We start from the raw sequence: 17,074 nt of genomic DNA on the forward strand, positions 1-17,074 counted from the left end.
GGCGGATATGACTGGCAGAATCCGGGACCAGGGAGAAGAGTCGTTGGAAGAAGATTGGAAAAAGTTTAAAGACTATTTATAAAAATATTGTAAAATTAATGAGTGTTAGAAAAATGTTGGAAAGGAGCTATATGGCTTTAGTAGAAATGTTATAAGGAATTAAGTACAAATAGATTATTAGAGTATTAAAGGGAAAATAAAGTTAAAATATGTTAAGACAATTATATATTAAAGGGAAAAATAATATGTTAAGATAAATTACAGGACAGAAAACAGAGAAAGATGGAAAGGAATTGCTGAAACAGTTAATTAAAGTGGAATACAAAAAGGGAGGTGTCAGGAGGTCGTTGAAACAAGTAAATGAAAGTTAAGATATTGAACTTATTAGATGTGTTTTAAATTGTGGTTGTTTGGTTTTGTTAATTTAATGTTTGGGGGTTGGTGTTGTGTGGTGTTTTTGTTTTTGTATTGTATTGTTTTGTTTCTTTGTCTTTCTTTTGCAGTCTTTAAAATGTTAATAAATATTATTTAAAAAAAAAAAACAGAAGGGAAGGAGGACAGGGATCCTGTAGCTTTAACATTTATATAGAAGAGGGAAATTTGGCCCGCATAGATTGCTATGCAAGGCTGAGAAAATCTATACCTGCTGAAGTTTCCTGACTTGCTGGAGATTGAACCCAGAACCTTCTCTCTCTAAGCAGATGCTCTACCACCCATCTATGCCCTTCCCTGTCCTGAATTTGTGACATTGCACTGGAACAGCCATTCTCAAAATGGCTCTAAACCCTTGGGTGAATTGTACTCCTAGCTTTCACTTTAATGTGTCTCTGTGTTCTGTCGGGTCAATGGCTAGACCTCTCTTGTAGAAATAAACACTTTAGCAATATAATATGGTTCAGCCTTGTGTGCCAACTTCCAGTGAGATTTGTGGTTCTGTAAGAAGTTTTATTCCCACCCTGCTAGAAAGGTCGGGGGGACAGGGCAAGACATACCCTCCAAACCAATTGACTCTTCTACACTACCCCTAAATGGCAAACCAAACATTCATGAAAAATGAATGACTCAGGAAATTAGTACCTTCTTATGTTTCAGAGAATGAAACGCCACCGGCACCCTTTCGCCGACAGACATAAGTATGTTGATGTGCTGGATACTTTATCTCAAACTACTTATCCTGGTAATTGCCTAGGAAGGCAGCAGCTCCAAGAGCCCTGTGAAATACAGCCAGGATGCCGAGAAGTGAAAAGCCAGCTGCCTCACCAAGGAATGGTAATGGCAATTTTAATTATACATCTTATTCCAGCATCCTTTAGGTGCATAATTCTAGTGTTTATAGCTGAAACTCCCTCCCAACACCAGTTTGGGGTGTGCATCTGTGCATCCGTGTGCGGGGGGACTTCTGCATTGTCTCTGAAATTTGCTCTCCTTTCATTTGCTCTTAGCTTCTTCCTTTCATTTCGGCAGCCTAGCTATTAACTTGCTACTAACTTGTAAATCAAAACTCTGTGCTGGCAATCTCTGTTTTTGAACCAAAAATAAGAAAGAGAAAGAATAATAGTAAGAAAACAAAATTTTGGCTCAGTTGAGGCAGATGCCTACTTTCCCACTTATAGGACTTGAATACAATATCTACATTTCTGCATGTGACTTGAATTGTCAGTCATGAGGAGAAAACTTAACAGTCTCCCCAAGATATTGCTGCCGGCACCACAAGCCATTGTTTTGAGCCATGTTTTCAAAGATTTTCATCCTGCAATATTGGGAAGGTAGCAGCTGCCTCCTCTGCAGTTTTGTGAACACTCTCTGGGAACACTGACTCCCATTAAAAACAATGACTTTATTATCATTTTTATTTTTATTATCATCCTATAAATCGTCCTGAAGCTATTAGCAATAACAATATCAACAATAAAACCATATACAACTACCATATGGATAAAATATTCACTTCAAAATATGAACCTAAATATGTATTTGTATATAGAAGTCATGAAATTCACATCTGAAATAGTCATGAAAACTGTCCAGTTGGTACCAGGATTTTACCATCTATGAAAAAGAATATTTACAAGAAAAATAGTCTATAGTTTTCTTGGAACCAGTAGGGACTGTCAGACCTTTTTATTATGTGGCATTCTGTCCAGGGCATGGTTAAAATGACTGGATGACTTAGCTCATATGAATTTAGAAATGCGTTATTTTCATTTCTTTTGTCTTCATTTCTTTGTCTTAATCAATTCATGTGGCTGTTATGAAATCAATTCCAAAAGTATGTTTCAGATCTTTTTCTGAATTTCCAGTAGTAAGACGTTGACCCCATTCATTTGGAGTTTCAGTTCAGCTGTCATTGTGGTTTTAGGGGCAGGCAATTCTTATCAAAGATATTCTTTGGTGCTGGGTTTTGATTTTCATTGTTATAGATCAACCTACAGTGTTGCTTGAAAGGGCTAATTCAGTCCAATAAACAAGTTGTTTGAGATACCATTCTCAGTCCTCAAATGACTTTTTGTTAACGTTTTAAAATACACAATCTTGGCTTTTCATTTTCAGCATAAAAGGGATTGTTTCAAAGGATCACATGGGGTTGTCTTCAGTAACTTTCAGTGAAGGAGTTATGACAGTACTTGTTAAATTCAGAATGCCTCTGTTGATTCATGAAATAAAATAATAATAATAATAATAATAATAATAATAATAATAATAAATTTATTTATACCCCGCCCATCTGTCTGGGTTTCCCCAGTCACTCTGTATGTTTATGATACTAACTGACTGCAGCTGCAAACATATTTTATTCAGAGGTAGGCATCAGTTCTAGGGATCCTTCTAAGAGACAATTGCATCCAGCCCCACCTAGCCCTATTGTTCCTTTCAAAGCATTGGAAAGACCTGTGGCAAGAGGTAGCTGTGTGGGCAGGCCAAGCACGGAGGGAGCTGCTCTGCGACTCTGCTGGGACCTTCCTGTCATCCAATAAATGCTTCTGAACTACTTTTGATTAAGAGAGGCAGATATATGGGCGTAGCTAGGGGATGGGGGGGGGGCAGCTGCCCTCCTAAATCAAATAAATGAATGAATGAAAACACTTAACTAAAAGTAGAAATTATAGAAAGAATTTGACATATTTTTTTCTGAGCACTTGGGTTCAAAATAAAGTAATTTTAAGCTACTGCTCTTGAGACATTTCATTCCATATCTGCTAGACAGAGCCAGACAGAGGATGATGACCGGTGGGTGCCCTGTCTCCCCACCCCCAACATAAATCCTGGCTACGTCCAGGGGCAGATATTTTATATGGTCCCACGGTCCCACATATGCTTATTCAGAAATGAGCCCCACTCAGTTCAGAGTGACTTGCTTCCAGATATGTGTATCCCTGCAACTTAAGAAAGAAGGGAAGTCAGAAAGAAGAAAGGAAGGAAGGAAGGAAGGAAGGAAGGAAGGAGAGGGATAGAGAAAGGCATTGCAGAAACAGAGTAACTGGATGCTGGAATGTTTTATTATATTTCGTTTCCCTTGGTTAAACCTTACTATAGTTAAAAGTAAAGGGACCCCTGACCATTAGGTCCAGTCGTGGAAGACTCTGGGGTTGCAGTGCTCATCTCGCTTTATTGGCTGAAAGTAGATCACTGAAGGCACTCCTTACAAATAAAGGAACGTGCCCTAATATAGCATGCAAAGCATCTTTCCAAAAGTCTTCATCACTGCAAGGACTCCATGGCAATTGTAATGATCTTTGTATAATGTGGATCCATTTACTGCCTCCAGGCGAAAGCATATATTCAGACCAAACAAAAGAACACTCATTTTTGCGTTCCACTCTTGATATTGAATAACATTTTTGCATAATTTGGGAGTAGGGGGAAATTATGCAGATGTTGGTGGAAATTGAAATGACAGAACATGTTACTGGCTTTTTGGAAGGAATTTCTGCTTCTTGCATATATGCCTTTAAAAAAAAATCGGCCTGCCAACTTCTGAATAACTCTTGCACAGTGAGAAAACAATTATAATTCTGTTCTTTTCTCAGCATTACATATTTTGCCATTCTTTAATCTCCCACTTTATCAAAGCAGTACTCATTTTGTTGAATGGAGTTTTCACTCAGTAAATTAACATGTACGCCATTGTTTTGAAAAAAAAATTGGGTAGGTTCCTTCAAATGATAAGTGAAAATAGGAAACAATGTGACTGATGGAATGTGGAAAAGTCACAAAAAGCTCACCAGTGGTGAGCCTGCCGCTATGGAATTAGAACAATCTGAAGTTGATGTGACCTGGGAGATCTGTGATTGGGTCTCTTTGCCTTTTTTTTTTTAAAGAAAAATACTTTAATGTAGCTGTGAGATGGGTTGTGAAACTGGACGAGGGCTACAGCACTGGGGAAAGGGAGAATTGGAGTTAGGATAAGAAGGCCCGTGAAGGGGGGGGGGGAACCTAGACATCCATTTTGTGCAACTCATTGGTGCATTCATCTTTCAAAGATGAGTATTTTTTTGTGATGTGTATCCTGACCTGCATTGATCTTAATATAAAATCTAACTTCCTGCTCAGATTAATAGTATATGAAACAGATCTCTCCCCACAAAAATTCACAACAAAAAATAAATAAGTTCACTAGCAGCACAATCCTAGACATGCCTATTTAGAAATAAGCACCTCCTCCCTTTCTCATGATTCTCCTTCATTTCTTTCCACTTGGAACTTGTTCCCTTCTTTCTGTCATGATAAATCTCTTGCCTCTTTTTAGTATAAAACTAAATGACCTAAACTGACCATTTGTTCCACACGTAACGCCTTTCGTAAGCATACATATAACCAGCACTTTTTTTTCTAAAAAAATGTTTGGGGTACTCTCATTTTGACTCAAGAAAACCACCATTTTATAGATCAAATCGGGGGAAATAAATACAGTAAATGGACAAAAGTACAAAATTCACAAAATGTTTAGGGGTATGCGTACCCCTGCATCCCACCCCCCAGAAAAAAGCATATAGACAGCAGTCAGAAGTCATGTTTTGTGCTTTTCTAGATGGTTAACAATTTGTTATCAGTTTATTTGGATAAATAAGGTTGTGCTGCATTTGAAAACTGCAGCTCTGTATTAATTTGTTAATGTACAACATTACTCCTTCATGGGAACATAGGAAGCTGCCTTATACTATTGTTGCATCTTGCACAGTATTGTCTACTCTGACTGGCAGTAGATCTCAAGAATTCCATACAGGTGTGTAACCCATCCTTATCTGGAGATGCCCAGACTGAACCTGTGATCTTCTGCGGAAACATCAGATGCTACAGCTCTTCCCCCATTACTTGTACCTCTTCAGCAATTGTAACTGATGTTTGTACGACTTGTATAGGCCAGAACCAACAGGGGCTGGGCTCTCTGTTGTTAAGGCAGAGTGCTCTATGAGCAAACAAGAATTTCCTGCTGTGCTCAGAATGCAGTGTGCCATTTCAGACTTTTTCGAGGAGAAAGATAAATTCTCCAACCATATATCAGGAATGGGCCATTAGCAGTAGCACAGCTCAAATTATTTTAAATGGGACAAAGCTGTCTGCAGGTGGATGCACTTCTGGTCATGCCTAATGTCTTTGTGATTTGAATGCTAGAATTGGTCTTTAAATGACTATGCAGAGATGGGAACAATCAGCAGATGCATTAAGGATCTGGGAATTAAAGAGCCGCTAAATGGACTTCAGGACACAGAAAACAAAGAGTTTTTACTTTTCCTCCACAGTGAGAATAGAGGTTGACAATGATGAAGGCAGTGGTGCTGAAAGCGAAGAAGGTAAGAATGCCCAGAATAGAGTGTGAGTGAATGAGAGAGAGAGAGAGAGAGAGAGAGAGAGAGAGAGAGTAAGTAAAAAGAGGTTCTATAGATCTCTGCCTTCAACAAACTGGGCAGGACCCCCAGGCCGATTCCTCATACACAATGGTTCACACTGCAAAAGAACCAAGATGTCATCAGCTACACAGGGCGGTAGAAATTCAAGAATAATGTCCTCTTGTTGATATGGTACTTAACAAACATGACAGCAGCCATGTCATGATTATTTCAATTAACAGTATTAAAATGGCAACCATGTGTTAAATGGAAGTTTTCCCATTTTCAGGGCATACACTCTGTTCCTTAACATTCTGCTTATATTTGTGGAATATGAGTTTTATCTGTGATCTTAGGATCATTCCATATATTTCCCTATTTTCCCCCAGTGCGGAAAATGCAACTAGGAAGGCAGTTTTTAACAGAAAAGCCAACATATATGCATTGATCCTCCACAGCAAATTTTGGCCTGGCTGCTTTATGCTTTTGAAAACCTCCCATAAGGTAGTGGACCTGACTGATACATATAGATCCACCTATATGGCTAAAAATAAGCCTAAACAGTGTAATGTTGGAATGCAATCTGTTGACATCACATTGTGATGATGTCCTCAATCCAGACAAAGCCATCTGTGCGTCGTAAAAAGTCCACATCTAATCTCTATTATATGAGGCTGATATGGAGAATAGAGCAATAGCATTCAGCACCTTAGAGTTCGTGAGCAGTTTGAAACAGGGCTAAGATTTCATCTCTGGCCATTTCTGATAGTTCCAGTCACCTGGAGCAGGGTGGGAGCAGGGAATGGGAAGGACTGGACTCAACCCAAGGGCTCCCTTTACACCTCATAGGTAATATGCACTCCTAGCTTTCAGTCAAGTGTGTGGTTTGTTTGTTTTTGCTGTGCTTAGCATTCCTTGGGGCCAAAATTACCCTAATGCTCTGCCCTGGATTTCCAACACAGCTCCAGTGCATTGGCACAGCAGTAGTTTGCATTCTTTGTCAGAGCTGAACACTGTCCTGGAATTGTGTACACCGTCTAGGAAAAACTTTGTTCTACGTCATTCCAATGCTATTTATAAATGGCTGCAACTGCACTGGTTTCTTAATGTCCCATTAAGGTAATATACTCTGAAATGGGATAGGCAAGTGAGGCACTGCAGACTTTAACTGACCACCAAGGTTGTCACAAAATTTACTCACTTTCCCATTTTTGTTTTGCTACTTTTGTATCTGATCCTTCTGAAGAGCCCAGAGAGGTGCATTGCCTCATAACAGTCCCGGGAAATGCCTGGCCAGGCTGGACTTCTGTCCTTTTCACAATTATGTGGAATTAGTAGCAGTTCAGACACGTCACACCTGTTGACATTCATCCTTCTGCATCACTATTAAAGGTGCAGGAGGAGCCCTGGTCACGTCTGCATCTGTCCACCCTACCTGTGAGGTATGTGAGGCTGCATGGCTAATGCAAGGCTACCAAATATGGTCCATAATGACTGAGAACTGAGGCTGTGGTTTCTCACTGCACCGTGACTGGCCCAGGGATCATTCACTGCTTTTACTTGGCTTGAAACAATGACATCAGAAAACAAAGTTTTGTGTGTGTGTGTAGGTTTATGTGTGGAGGGGGGGAAGGTGGCTGATATCCAGAGGGAATGTATTTTTGTTCTCTGTTCTTGACAATAAAGAGCAAGAATCTGTTCAGAGAAAGGGAGCATCAAGTAAAAAAACCAGAGAGAAATATGAAGAGGATGAAGAGGGCGAGGATGAGGATGAAGAGACTGCCGCAGATCGTAGGCGAAAATACAAAAGGCGGAGGATGAAAGATGGTGGATTAGACATCAGCGAATCGGATGGAGAAGGCTGTAAAAGCAGGAAGAACAGAGCCAACCAGATGACCAAGGATGGTGATGAAGAAGATGGGGATAAAAAACGAAAGGACAAGAAAAAAGGGAAAAAGAAAAAAAAGAAAGACAAAAAGAAAAAAGGATCAGGGTAAGGCCTTATTATGATGATCTCTTGAATGTAAAGTCAATGATGGTTGTGTTAGGCATACTGCAGTAATCTGCAGTACTCATAGAACGGTAGAGAGGGGAGGGCTATCAAGGGTCATCTGGTCCCACCCTCTGCAAGCCAGGAATCACAGGGAAAGAATCCCTGACAGACACTCACCCAACCTGTATGTTTAAAAGCCTCCATTGAAGGAGAGACCATCACCTTCTGAGATGCTCCCTAAGCTCATGGAGCCAGGTCTATACATACTCAGTTCTCATAAAAATTGAGTATTTCCAAAAGAGCTCTGCAGTTTAATTTTGGCCAGAGGACGTGACACTTTTGAGTGACTGTGTGTTGTGCTCAACAGAGTGCAGTCCACTACACTGAAGGACTGTCAGGGGGCGGCGTTCTCTGTTTGAAAGCATCTTCTATTTGGGCACACACATGTCACCTGGGTGCCGTCCACACTGTGCTGAGATACAGTGCAGCTTAAATTTGCATCTATGCATATAAATCACCACATGCACATTTTCTGAAAATTGATGTCCTATTTGGCAACGCATAACTGGCCACTCCTGTTCAAAGCTGTGTGCGCAATGTATGTAAGATTCTGAGACCTCAATACCCAAAGGAGAAAGAGCCAAATTAGGCATCTTGTTTGTCATGTAGTTGGTTGCTATGTGCCTGTAATTAGTTTTCTAACTAAATAGCCATTGCAAGGGACTGGAGCTAGAATAGGAATGCAGCATAGTGTGTATATTCTCCAAGATTTCATATGGTCTCTCCCAGTCCAACCTGGAGATGCTGGGGAGCGAACCTGGGACCTTCTGCATGCAAAGCTCCACCGCTGTGCTGCAGCCCTCCCCCTACTCAGAGCTGCTTTTGAAAGTTTTGAGCTTCGCCTCTCTTCCTAGTTCCCTGCGTCCTCCACAGTCCTCCCCCAAACCCATGTATTAGTATTAAAATTAATCAAGGCATGAAGACAGTGCAGAAGCAAATGCATCTATTTACTTCAAATATATGGCAGCAACTATGTATTTTCAGTTTTTTCCCCACCAAAAATATCCCACATGCATTCAGGAATCAATGAAGCAATCTTGATAATCAGGAAGTCATCATCACATTTAGTTTGTTCCTGAAATACAGTAGAAATAATGAGGCAAAAAAACTCATATGTAGTGGGAATGTGCCAGCTATGAGATATTATTATTATTATTATTATTATTATTATTATTATTCCACCCATCTGACTGGGTTGCCCAGCCACTCTGGGCGTCTCCCAACAGAATATTAAAAACACGATGAAACATCATCATATCAGGGCTGGAATGGAAGGGGTGTTAACCTTTTATTCCACTATGGAAAATGTTTTACACCACTCATTCTTTTTTAAGCTTTCTATGATGATTGCACATAGGAACCTGCTGCAGTAGGGTATGTTGAATTTTTCAACTTTCAAATTTCAAAATATGAGGGATGCTAAAAAGTTGTGTCATGATTTGGGAATTCAAAATATATTTTGGTTAAATAAATATAATTTAGTTTTGCTTTGTAAGTAAAATATGTGTAAAATTGCATAGAAATAATGAAAAATGACTATCAAGTACTTGCAGTTATATAATATATTAATATTATTAATATTTATTATTATATTGCATTGCCTGATCTTTTCAGAAGGTAAAATTAAAATTCTGAAAGCATGTTATGTGTTTCTTCATCAAACGTTGACATTACCAAGCTAAATGTTGTCGAATAAAATTTTTTTAGCAGATTTGAGTTCCTCACACCCAAAAACATATTTTAAAGACCCCTCACTGTCAAAAATTAAGTTTCACCCCCCTAAAATGCCTTACTACTGAAGGTCTAAGCTTTAGTGATATGTTCAAAACGGTACCTCAGAGTTATTATCCCTATTTATGGCCCGAGGAATTGATAGGACAATTTATGCTGAGCTTGTCCAGTCAGAAGATAAATTTCCCAACATTTTCTCAGAGAGGAACCTCACCTCTGGTAGTGTCTTCCTTTCCCCTTTCCTAAGGCCTTTGTCCACGTGTCGGGAGGAAGAGGAGGAGGAACTATGCTGGCAACTTGGCCACTATTTTGTATCCTCCACAATGGGCTGCACTGGCATCGTTCTGAGATATTGTGCATGGGAAAGGGAGGCGGAAGCACAATGTTTGGAGCATTCGGAGGGTGGGAATGGTGGTTGCTAATATGTTTTCTGTTTCTTGAAAACAAAAATAACAATGCTGCAAAAAAAGAAGAGCATTTTCTCAGGACAGCGGAGGGCGTGTGTGCCATGTCCCATTGGAGCAGTGGTGATGGCACTTGCCCCCCTTCTGATAGGAAATGCTTCCGTGGGGGAGGGGGAGGGGAGGGGGAGGGGGAAGGGCTCTTGAGGAGGGTCAGTTACAGGGGTGTGAGAAATGCCCCCTTTTTCATCTGAGGAATGTTGGAGGCTATGTTTAAAGTCCAAGTTCAGTTTCATTATCCAGTTTCATATTGCTTGATGTTTGCTCATGCTGTGCAAATTGGAGGGGAGTCTGCATGCCAGGGTGTGGGGGCATGGGAACACATTATGTAGCAAGTTTAATAATACATATACTTTCCAGGGGTGGGTGGAGCAGCTGCCCCCAAGCATACCAGTGAAGCTGTCCCTCTTTTCACCTCTCTCTCTCTCTGTCTTTTAAAGCTCTGATTCAAGTTCTGAAGAGGAGCTTACAGAGGAGGAAATAGCCAAGCTGAAGGAAGCGGTAGAAGAGAAAAAGAAGCTAATTGCTACATTAAGAAACAAGCCCTGGAATATGAAAAAGAAACTGGAAGTCTTGAAGTATGATATTGTATATGGTCACTTGTAGGGCATGTTTGCACATGTTTTAGTCGTGACTGCTTGATTACTCAGTATTTGATCACTCACAGGTGAATGTGTGAACTGGTGTCACAGAGAAGCATTGGGCTGGATCCAGACATGACTTACTTAAGCCCCTCTGATTGCAGTGTGACCTAGATATGACTTACACTGGAACAAGCCCATTGGGTTGGAGGTAATATAAAATTCTATCAGTGATATTTGTAATCATGCATGCAATCAGGCCACCCTTTTTTGCAGCATGTTCTATGGAGAAGACTATGGACTATGAAAGCTCAATGAACAGGTGAATCTTTAAGATGTCACAAGTTTGTTGGCTTTTTCCCATTAAAAATGAAGTCAGTTCACACATGCAGCTGTCAGATGTGATCTAGGGATGTAACTCCATGCATGAGCCACTATAATTCATTGAATAAATATCTTTAGTTCCCAGAACTATGACAAGAAAGACACAATAGGTCCTGAAATAGGAACAAAGGTGGGATTTCTGATCATCTGTAATGTAGTCCAGGGGTAATTAATGTAGAAGCAAGGCCACAGCTTTATTTCAATTGGGGGTGGGCAACCTTTTTCCATGGACGACCACATTTCCTCAAGGTTAATCTGTCAGGGGTTCCATTCAACTGGTGGGTGGTTCCAGAAATTCTGGATCTGGAATAAAGACCACCCTCTTCAGTGTTCACCAGAGCTACAGCAGGCTAGAAGTCCCAATTTAATGAAGTTATTCAGAATTATGCCCCACTTGGTTTGATGGGATCACCCTCAAATAACTATACAGACATTTATTTATCAGTGCAACAGTTCAATGCAGTCACTGTTTTGGAAAACAATGAAACGTAACTCATTCTTGACATTAATGTGCTATATAAAGCGAATCTAGAGAGGCAAGAAAGGGGAAGGAACATGAAGGAACATGTGGTGGAAAACCAACAGAATTCTTGAGGATGGCATTAAATGAGACCACATGTGGGGTCACATGTGGACCTGTGGCTTAATTAAGAAATCATTTCTATCCAGCCCGGATTATACTCCAGTCACAAGTGATGGAATTCCCCTTCCTTTGCAGCACCACAATCTGCTCTAAAGGGTTCCCTGAGCTTCTGGAGCAGATTTTCTGTGTGAACAGGGAACTGCAACGGGAAGAGGTGGCGAAGTTAATCCTGGTTGGGCAATTAGAAGTTGTTGCACCACAACTCGATATATCACCTTGAAATTCTGGCCTTGTTTTTTAAAATAAAATTAATCTTTTTAAAGAGTTGCCCTGGAGCAACACTGCATTTCTCTTTAATGAAATTTGAGCTGGTGCCTGAAACTATCTTGACCTGTTATTGAAAAGTTGAGCAATCCACTTGAATCCTCCTCTTCAGAAGCAACCTCTTAAGTTTGGTAATTCATTCCCCACTTTTGCAACCTTGAAACAGCCCAAGTACAGTATACCTCGCACTTTGAGAGCTGCAACCCTACACCTCCCATGAATTATTAAGCTAGGCCATTTAAGGACAATAATACCTGTGCTCATGAAATATTCATGCCCCTTGTGTTGGTAATTAGATTAATGTTTCTTTGAATTTAATAAAGCTTTCAATGGGTTAGCTAAGAGAGTACATTTTGGTCTATCTTTTATTATCGATAATTTACATATAGCACACAATCCACTTACCTTGTGTTTTTGACACTTTTGCATCTTTGAGTAAAGATGTACAAGATTTGTTTCTGATGTTCAAACATGCTTTATAAGAACACACGGGGAGTGCATGGTGATGTTTGAAAGTGAGGTCCTTTGCTTCCGCCAGCAGGTGACTGGGCAGTTACCAGATATCTTTCATAAACTAAAATGCTTTCACTGGTCTTTTGGTGATGTATTTTCAAAACATAAGCCAAACAGATTTCACTCTCTTGTCATATCTGGCAAATTAAGGATCTCATGTTTAAAGTCATAATCAATATATATGTGTTTTCTGTACACATTTATGCTCAAATCAGTTGACAGGAGAAAAAACAGTAAAAATGCAGTAGTACAATAATCATAATACATAATAAAAATTACAATAACTGTACAACATAACACTAACAATTCAACAATGAACAATTTTTAATTTAGAAAATTTAGTGAGCATAAAGCTTACAAACAAGTCAGTTAACAAGATCCCAAAGCTGATGGTATTTTTGTACTTTGCTCCAACTTTTATACCCAGAGTGAAAAGGCCAGAAAACCCTTCAAAATGCTTCTATTACATTCAGGGGGTTATCAGTTAGTGTCAGTGTCTTGACCTGCTAACTGTGAGGCCCTTGATCAGGGGTGGCAGCACTTTTCTGCCCAGTGGGCCAGATTTTTATCTCCCTACCTATGGCAATGTTGTGCTTTGAAGCCCCAGCTGTTGGGACTTCAAAGTGCATCATGGGAGTGTGTGCAGCTAAACCGAGCAGAATTTAACCCTGGCTTATCAGGTGATGTCACCACCATTGGAGTGATCTCAGCTGATTGGCAGGTGGCTATGGCTTTTAAAAAAGCTTTGCAGGCCAAATTCAACCCCTTGGCAAGCCAATGTTGGCCCACAAGCTAGAGATTCCCTACCCCTGCTGTAGATGGCTGATATTTGATGCAGCAATCTTTAAGTACTTGTGAACAGTGAGCTTGAAAGTGCGGTGTAGCATGTTGGACTTGGCTGAGGAAACCTGGGTTCATATCCTTGATCAGCCATGAAGTTCACTGGGTGGATGACTTTGAGGCAGCGAAGCCCAGCCTGCTGAACATATGGAGCATGTGCTAGTCCTCCCATCAAATTACACTACAGCACACCTGCTCTTTCTGTGAAAGAAGTGCCAGGGCTGTGCTCCTTATGTTTCTGACTGACTATATCTAAGGTAGGAAAGTTGAGTTGAACAAAGGATGAAGCCCTCTGCAGCAGTGGATGGCTGCAGCAGCACAGAAGACTTTGTTGTAATTAGCTATTGAACATAATAGTATTTTGTGTTCTTTGAATCATTACGCTCTGACTATATTCTGAGATAGTCTACTCAAGCCGCAGAGTTGCTTTTCATATGTTTTGTTTTTAAGAAAGATCCACTGGGAATACTTCCTAAAACCACAGCCTTATTGAGATGTGTGCTGAAGTGCCTGTAAAATAAGCTATTTGAATTTATCATGTAAATAGTCCATGAGTGGTACAGATGTCAGTTGCTGGAGAATACAGGTACTTGACAGGGACCAGTAAAATGACTGTTGTATTTTTGTATTGTTTTATTTATTTATTGTGCGTGTGGGTAGAATACAAGTGCTGGCATCCTTTTTTGTTTTGTTTCCTACTACTACACTTCCTGGGATGGCATCTTCACATTAGGGTTATTCAAAAAATCCTCTTTTGCTACAGAAACAGCGCTAAATCTGCTGGCCATGGCCCACAGCACACCATCACCATCCCACTATAAATGACCATATAAACAAATATAGAATTGTTTTGCTTGTGGATGAAGCTTACAGTTCTCTAGGGGACCGTGTGGTCCTCCAGATGTTGCTGAACAATTCCTCCCCTCATCGCTGCCCATTGGCCATGCTGGCTGCAGCTGATGGGAGTTGGAATGCAACAACATCTGGAGGCCCATAAGTCCCCCATTGTTGCTACAGAGAATCATAATGAATTTAGAATAATCCAAGATAGCGCACAAGAAGGGCAGGGAATGAAACAATAAAATGAAACATTTTATTGTGAAATGGCATGTCTGTGTTTAGTTTCTTGTTCCATGACATCCAATAGTAATTTTCTTGATGCCTTGATATTCTATGTGTCCTTATTGGGCTCTCCATCATTGGCTATTGCGGGCAGCGGGTGGGGAAATATGGCGTGTCATAATGCCAGGACATGGGCAAACTGTGCTTGAGGGGACGAGGAAATAAGGAACATGGTTCCTATGTTTAGTGGAAGAGAAAGTGTTTGGCATAACATGTTATTGGGATGCTCAGTAATGTCAAGTGTGTCTCAATGTTTCAGCAGAAGAGAAAGTCAGAGGAAAGACGCTTTCAGATAAATCCACAAGCACTTCTTTCTTTTTATTTTTCAGAGATGCTCAGCAGTTTGTGGAAAAATTTGAAGGAGCCCTTGGCAAAGGCAAAGGGAAGAAATTTTATGCATATAAAGTGATGATGATGAAAGTAAGGACCAGCTCTCATTATGGCTTTGAATTGGCTCACTCAGCCTTTTTCAAATATCTCTTCCAGAATTAATGGTTTCACTCTCCTTTTGGATTGCATTTACTTTCAGCTATAAAAAGCAAGAAGAATTTCCTGGGTATCTTAGTTCTCTAAATGCTACAAAACTGCTAATGTTCTCTATTAATCCTTCAAACACATTTGTGCCTTCAAATCATAGTAATCAAAAAGATTCTGAGCAGTCAGGTATGGATCACAGTCAGTGGAGCCTAGGTGAACATTCACCAAAAATAAATGAAGGTATCAAAATCAGATGATGCTTAGGGAAAGGATACTGCAAGTAATCCAAAGAAATACAGATAGGCTGAAATCATATCAAAACCAATGCTTCAGTGTGACTTGGTGCTGCAGACCCAAGTAAACCTACAAGAAAGGCACAGATTAGAAATATTATGTTTTTTTTTTTTTATAATAATTTTTATTAATTTTCCACACATAAAATAAAGAACAATGTAACACAATATAACTTCATACTCATCGGTTCATAGCCTTTTTTCTTTGACTTCCCCATACCTCCCCATCCCTGCATCCTTGTTTAATAATTCTTTAGCAACCCTTAAGTCCATTGTCTTAGTTGCTTTTCGTAAATATTTCTTAAGTTTTTTTGTTTACTGCTGCAATTCTTTACTTCTTACCCCCTGACATCTTAACATTCCTCAATTTTACAATTATTTTTAAGATATATTTTGAAATTCTTCCAGTCCTCTTCCACTGTCTCTTTCCCCTGGTCCCGGATTCTGCCCGTCATCTCAGCCAGTCCCATAAAGTCAATCACCTTTGTTTGCCATTCTTCCAGAGTAGGTAGTTCTTGCGTCTTCCAATACTTTGCCAGTAGAATTCTTGCTGCTGTAGTGGCATACATAAAGAAAGTCCTATCCTTCCTTAACACCACTTGGCCCACCATACCCAAGAGGAAAGCCTCTGGTTTCTTAGGAAAAGTCCACTTAAGGACCTTCTTAATTTCATTATAGATCATTTCCCAGAAAGCTTTAACCTTTGGGCAGGTCCACCAAAGGTGGTAGAAAGTGCCTTCAGTCTCATTACATTTCCAACACTTATTATTAGGCAAATGATAAATTTTTGCTAGCTTGACTGGGGTCATGTACCACCGGTAGATCATTTTCATAATATTTTCTTTTAAAGCATTACATGCAGTAAATTTGATACCGGTGGTCCATAACTGTTCCCAGTCAGCAAACATAATATCATGACCTATATCTTGTGCCCATTTAATCATAGCTGATTTCACCGTTTCATCCTGTGTATTCCATTTTAACAGCAAGTTATACATTCTTGATAAATTCTTAGTATTGGGTTCCAACAATTCTGTTTCTAATTTTGACTTCTCAGATTAGAAATATTATGTGTAAATTAGTTAATAAAGGATTAAAAAATCTCAGTGAACCTCTGGCATTAAGATTTGGAGATCATTTTGGCACTTGGATGGAGGTGAAGTGCAGCTGAAATGATGGAGAGAAATAAATGTGGAAGTGGGATATGGAAGGATGCTGAAGAACCTTCTGTTTCATATCTCCTCCATTTAATATAATGTAGATTTTCAGATTTCCCTTGGTGTTATTGCTTATTGTACTTGTTGATTGCTTTTTACATGACTGTGTCTCAAAGTGACTTACAATGTAAGAATAGAAATAGCAAGAAACATTTAAACCAACCAGAGCAGGAAGACAAAATGCTCATTGACAAATATTTATAAACATACAAAACCCACCCCTCTCCTCAAAAGGATGAGCACAAAAAGAAGCCAAAGGAATACTTGATTACCCTCCAAGTTAATGGTTGGGTAAAAGCCCTGTTCTCGTGTCACCACCCTCTGTACCGGCTTTGGAAGGGGTAAGTGGAGAAAGGTTTCATACGGCAAATGCAGGGTCCATGCTTGTTCACACCGGGAGAAGCAGTCCTTGGGTAGGAAGATGGGAACACTAACATATCAGCTTGCTGCAGAAAGATGAGGAAGACGGAAGAGTGCAGGACAGGAAACACATTTGCGTTTCCTGTGCCTTCAACAGAAACACTGCTGCCAAGGCCACTCTAACAACCTAGAGTGCACACAGATTTTGGAAGCACAGAGGTTTAAGATCATCAGACAGATTTTTAGTCAAAAGTGTTCATTCTTTTCTCATTGTCCTAATGTCCTATTTTGCTTTTGTAATATTTAT

General features: G+C 39.9%; 1 protein-coding gene across 1 annotated transcript in view; it reads left to right on the forward strand.

Annotated features, from left to right (window-relative positions):
• The first annotated feature begins 544 nt into the window (after positions 1–544).
• TMC1 (transmembrane channel like 1) overlaps positions 545–17,074 on the forward strand; it is a 52,166-nt gene continuing 35,636 nt past the window's right edge. Inside the window, exons 1-5 of the mRNA XM_079996050.1 lie at positions 545–1,269; positions 5,742–5,792; positions 7,515–7,821; positions 10,514–10,651; positions 14,750–14,840. Coding sequence (XP_079852176.1) covers positions 1,230–1,269; positions 5,742–5,792; positions 7,515–7,821; positions 10,514–10,651; positions 14,750–14,840 — 627 coding nt within the window. The 5' untranslated portion in view covers positions 545–1,229. The remainder of the gene's footprint in view (positions 1,270–5,741; positions 5,793–7,514; positions 7,822–10,513; positions 10,652–14,749; positions 14,841–17,074) is intronic.

The sequence above is a fragment of the Podarcis cretensis genome (genome assembly GCF_951804945.1).
Source record: "Podarcis cretensis genome assembly, chromosome: 11".
In the NCBI taxonomy this organism is placed as follows: Eukaryota; Metazoa; Chordata; class Lepidosauria; order Squamata; family Lacertidae; genus Podarcis; species Podarcis cretensis.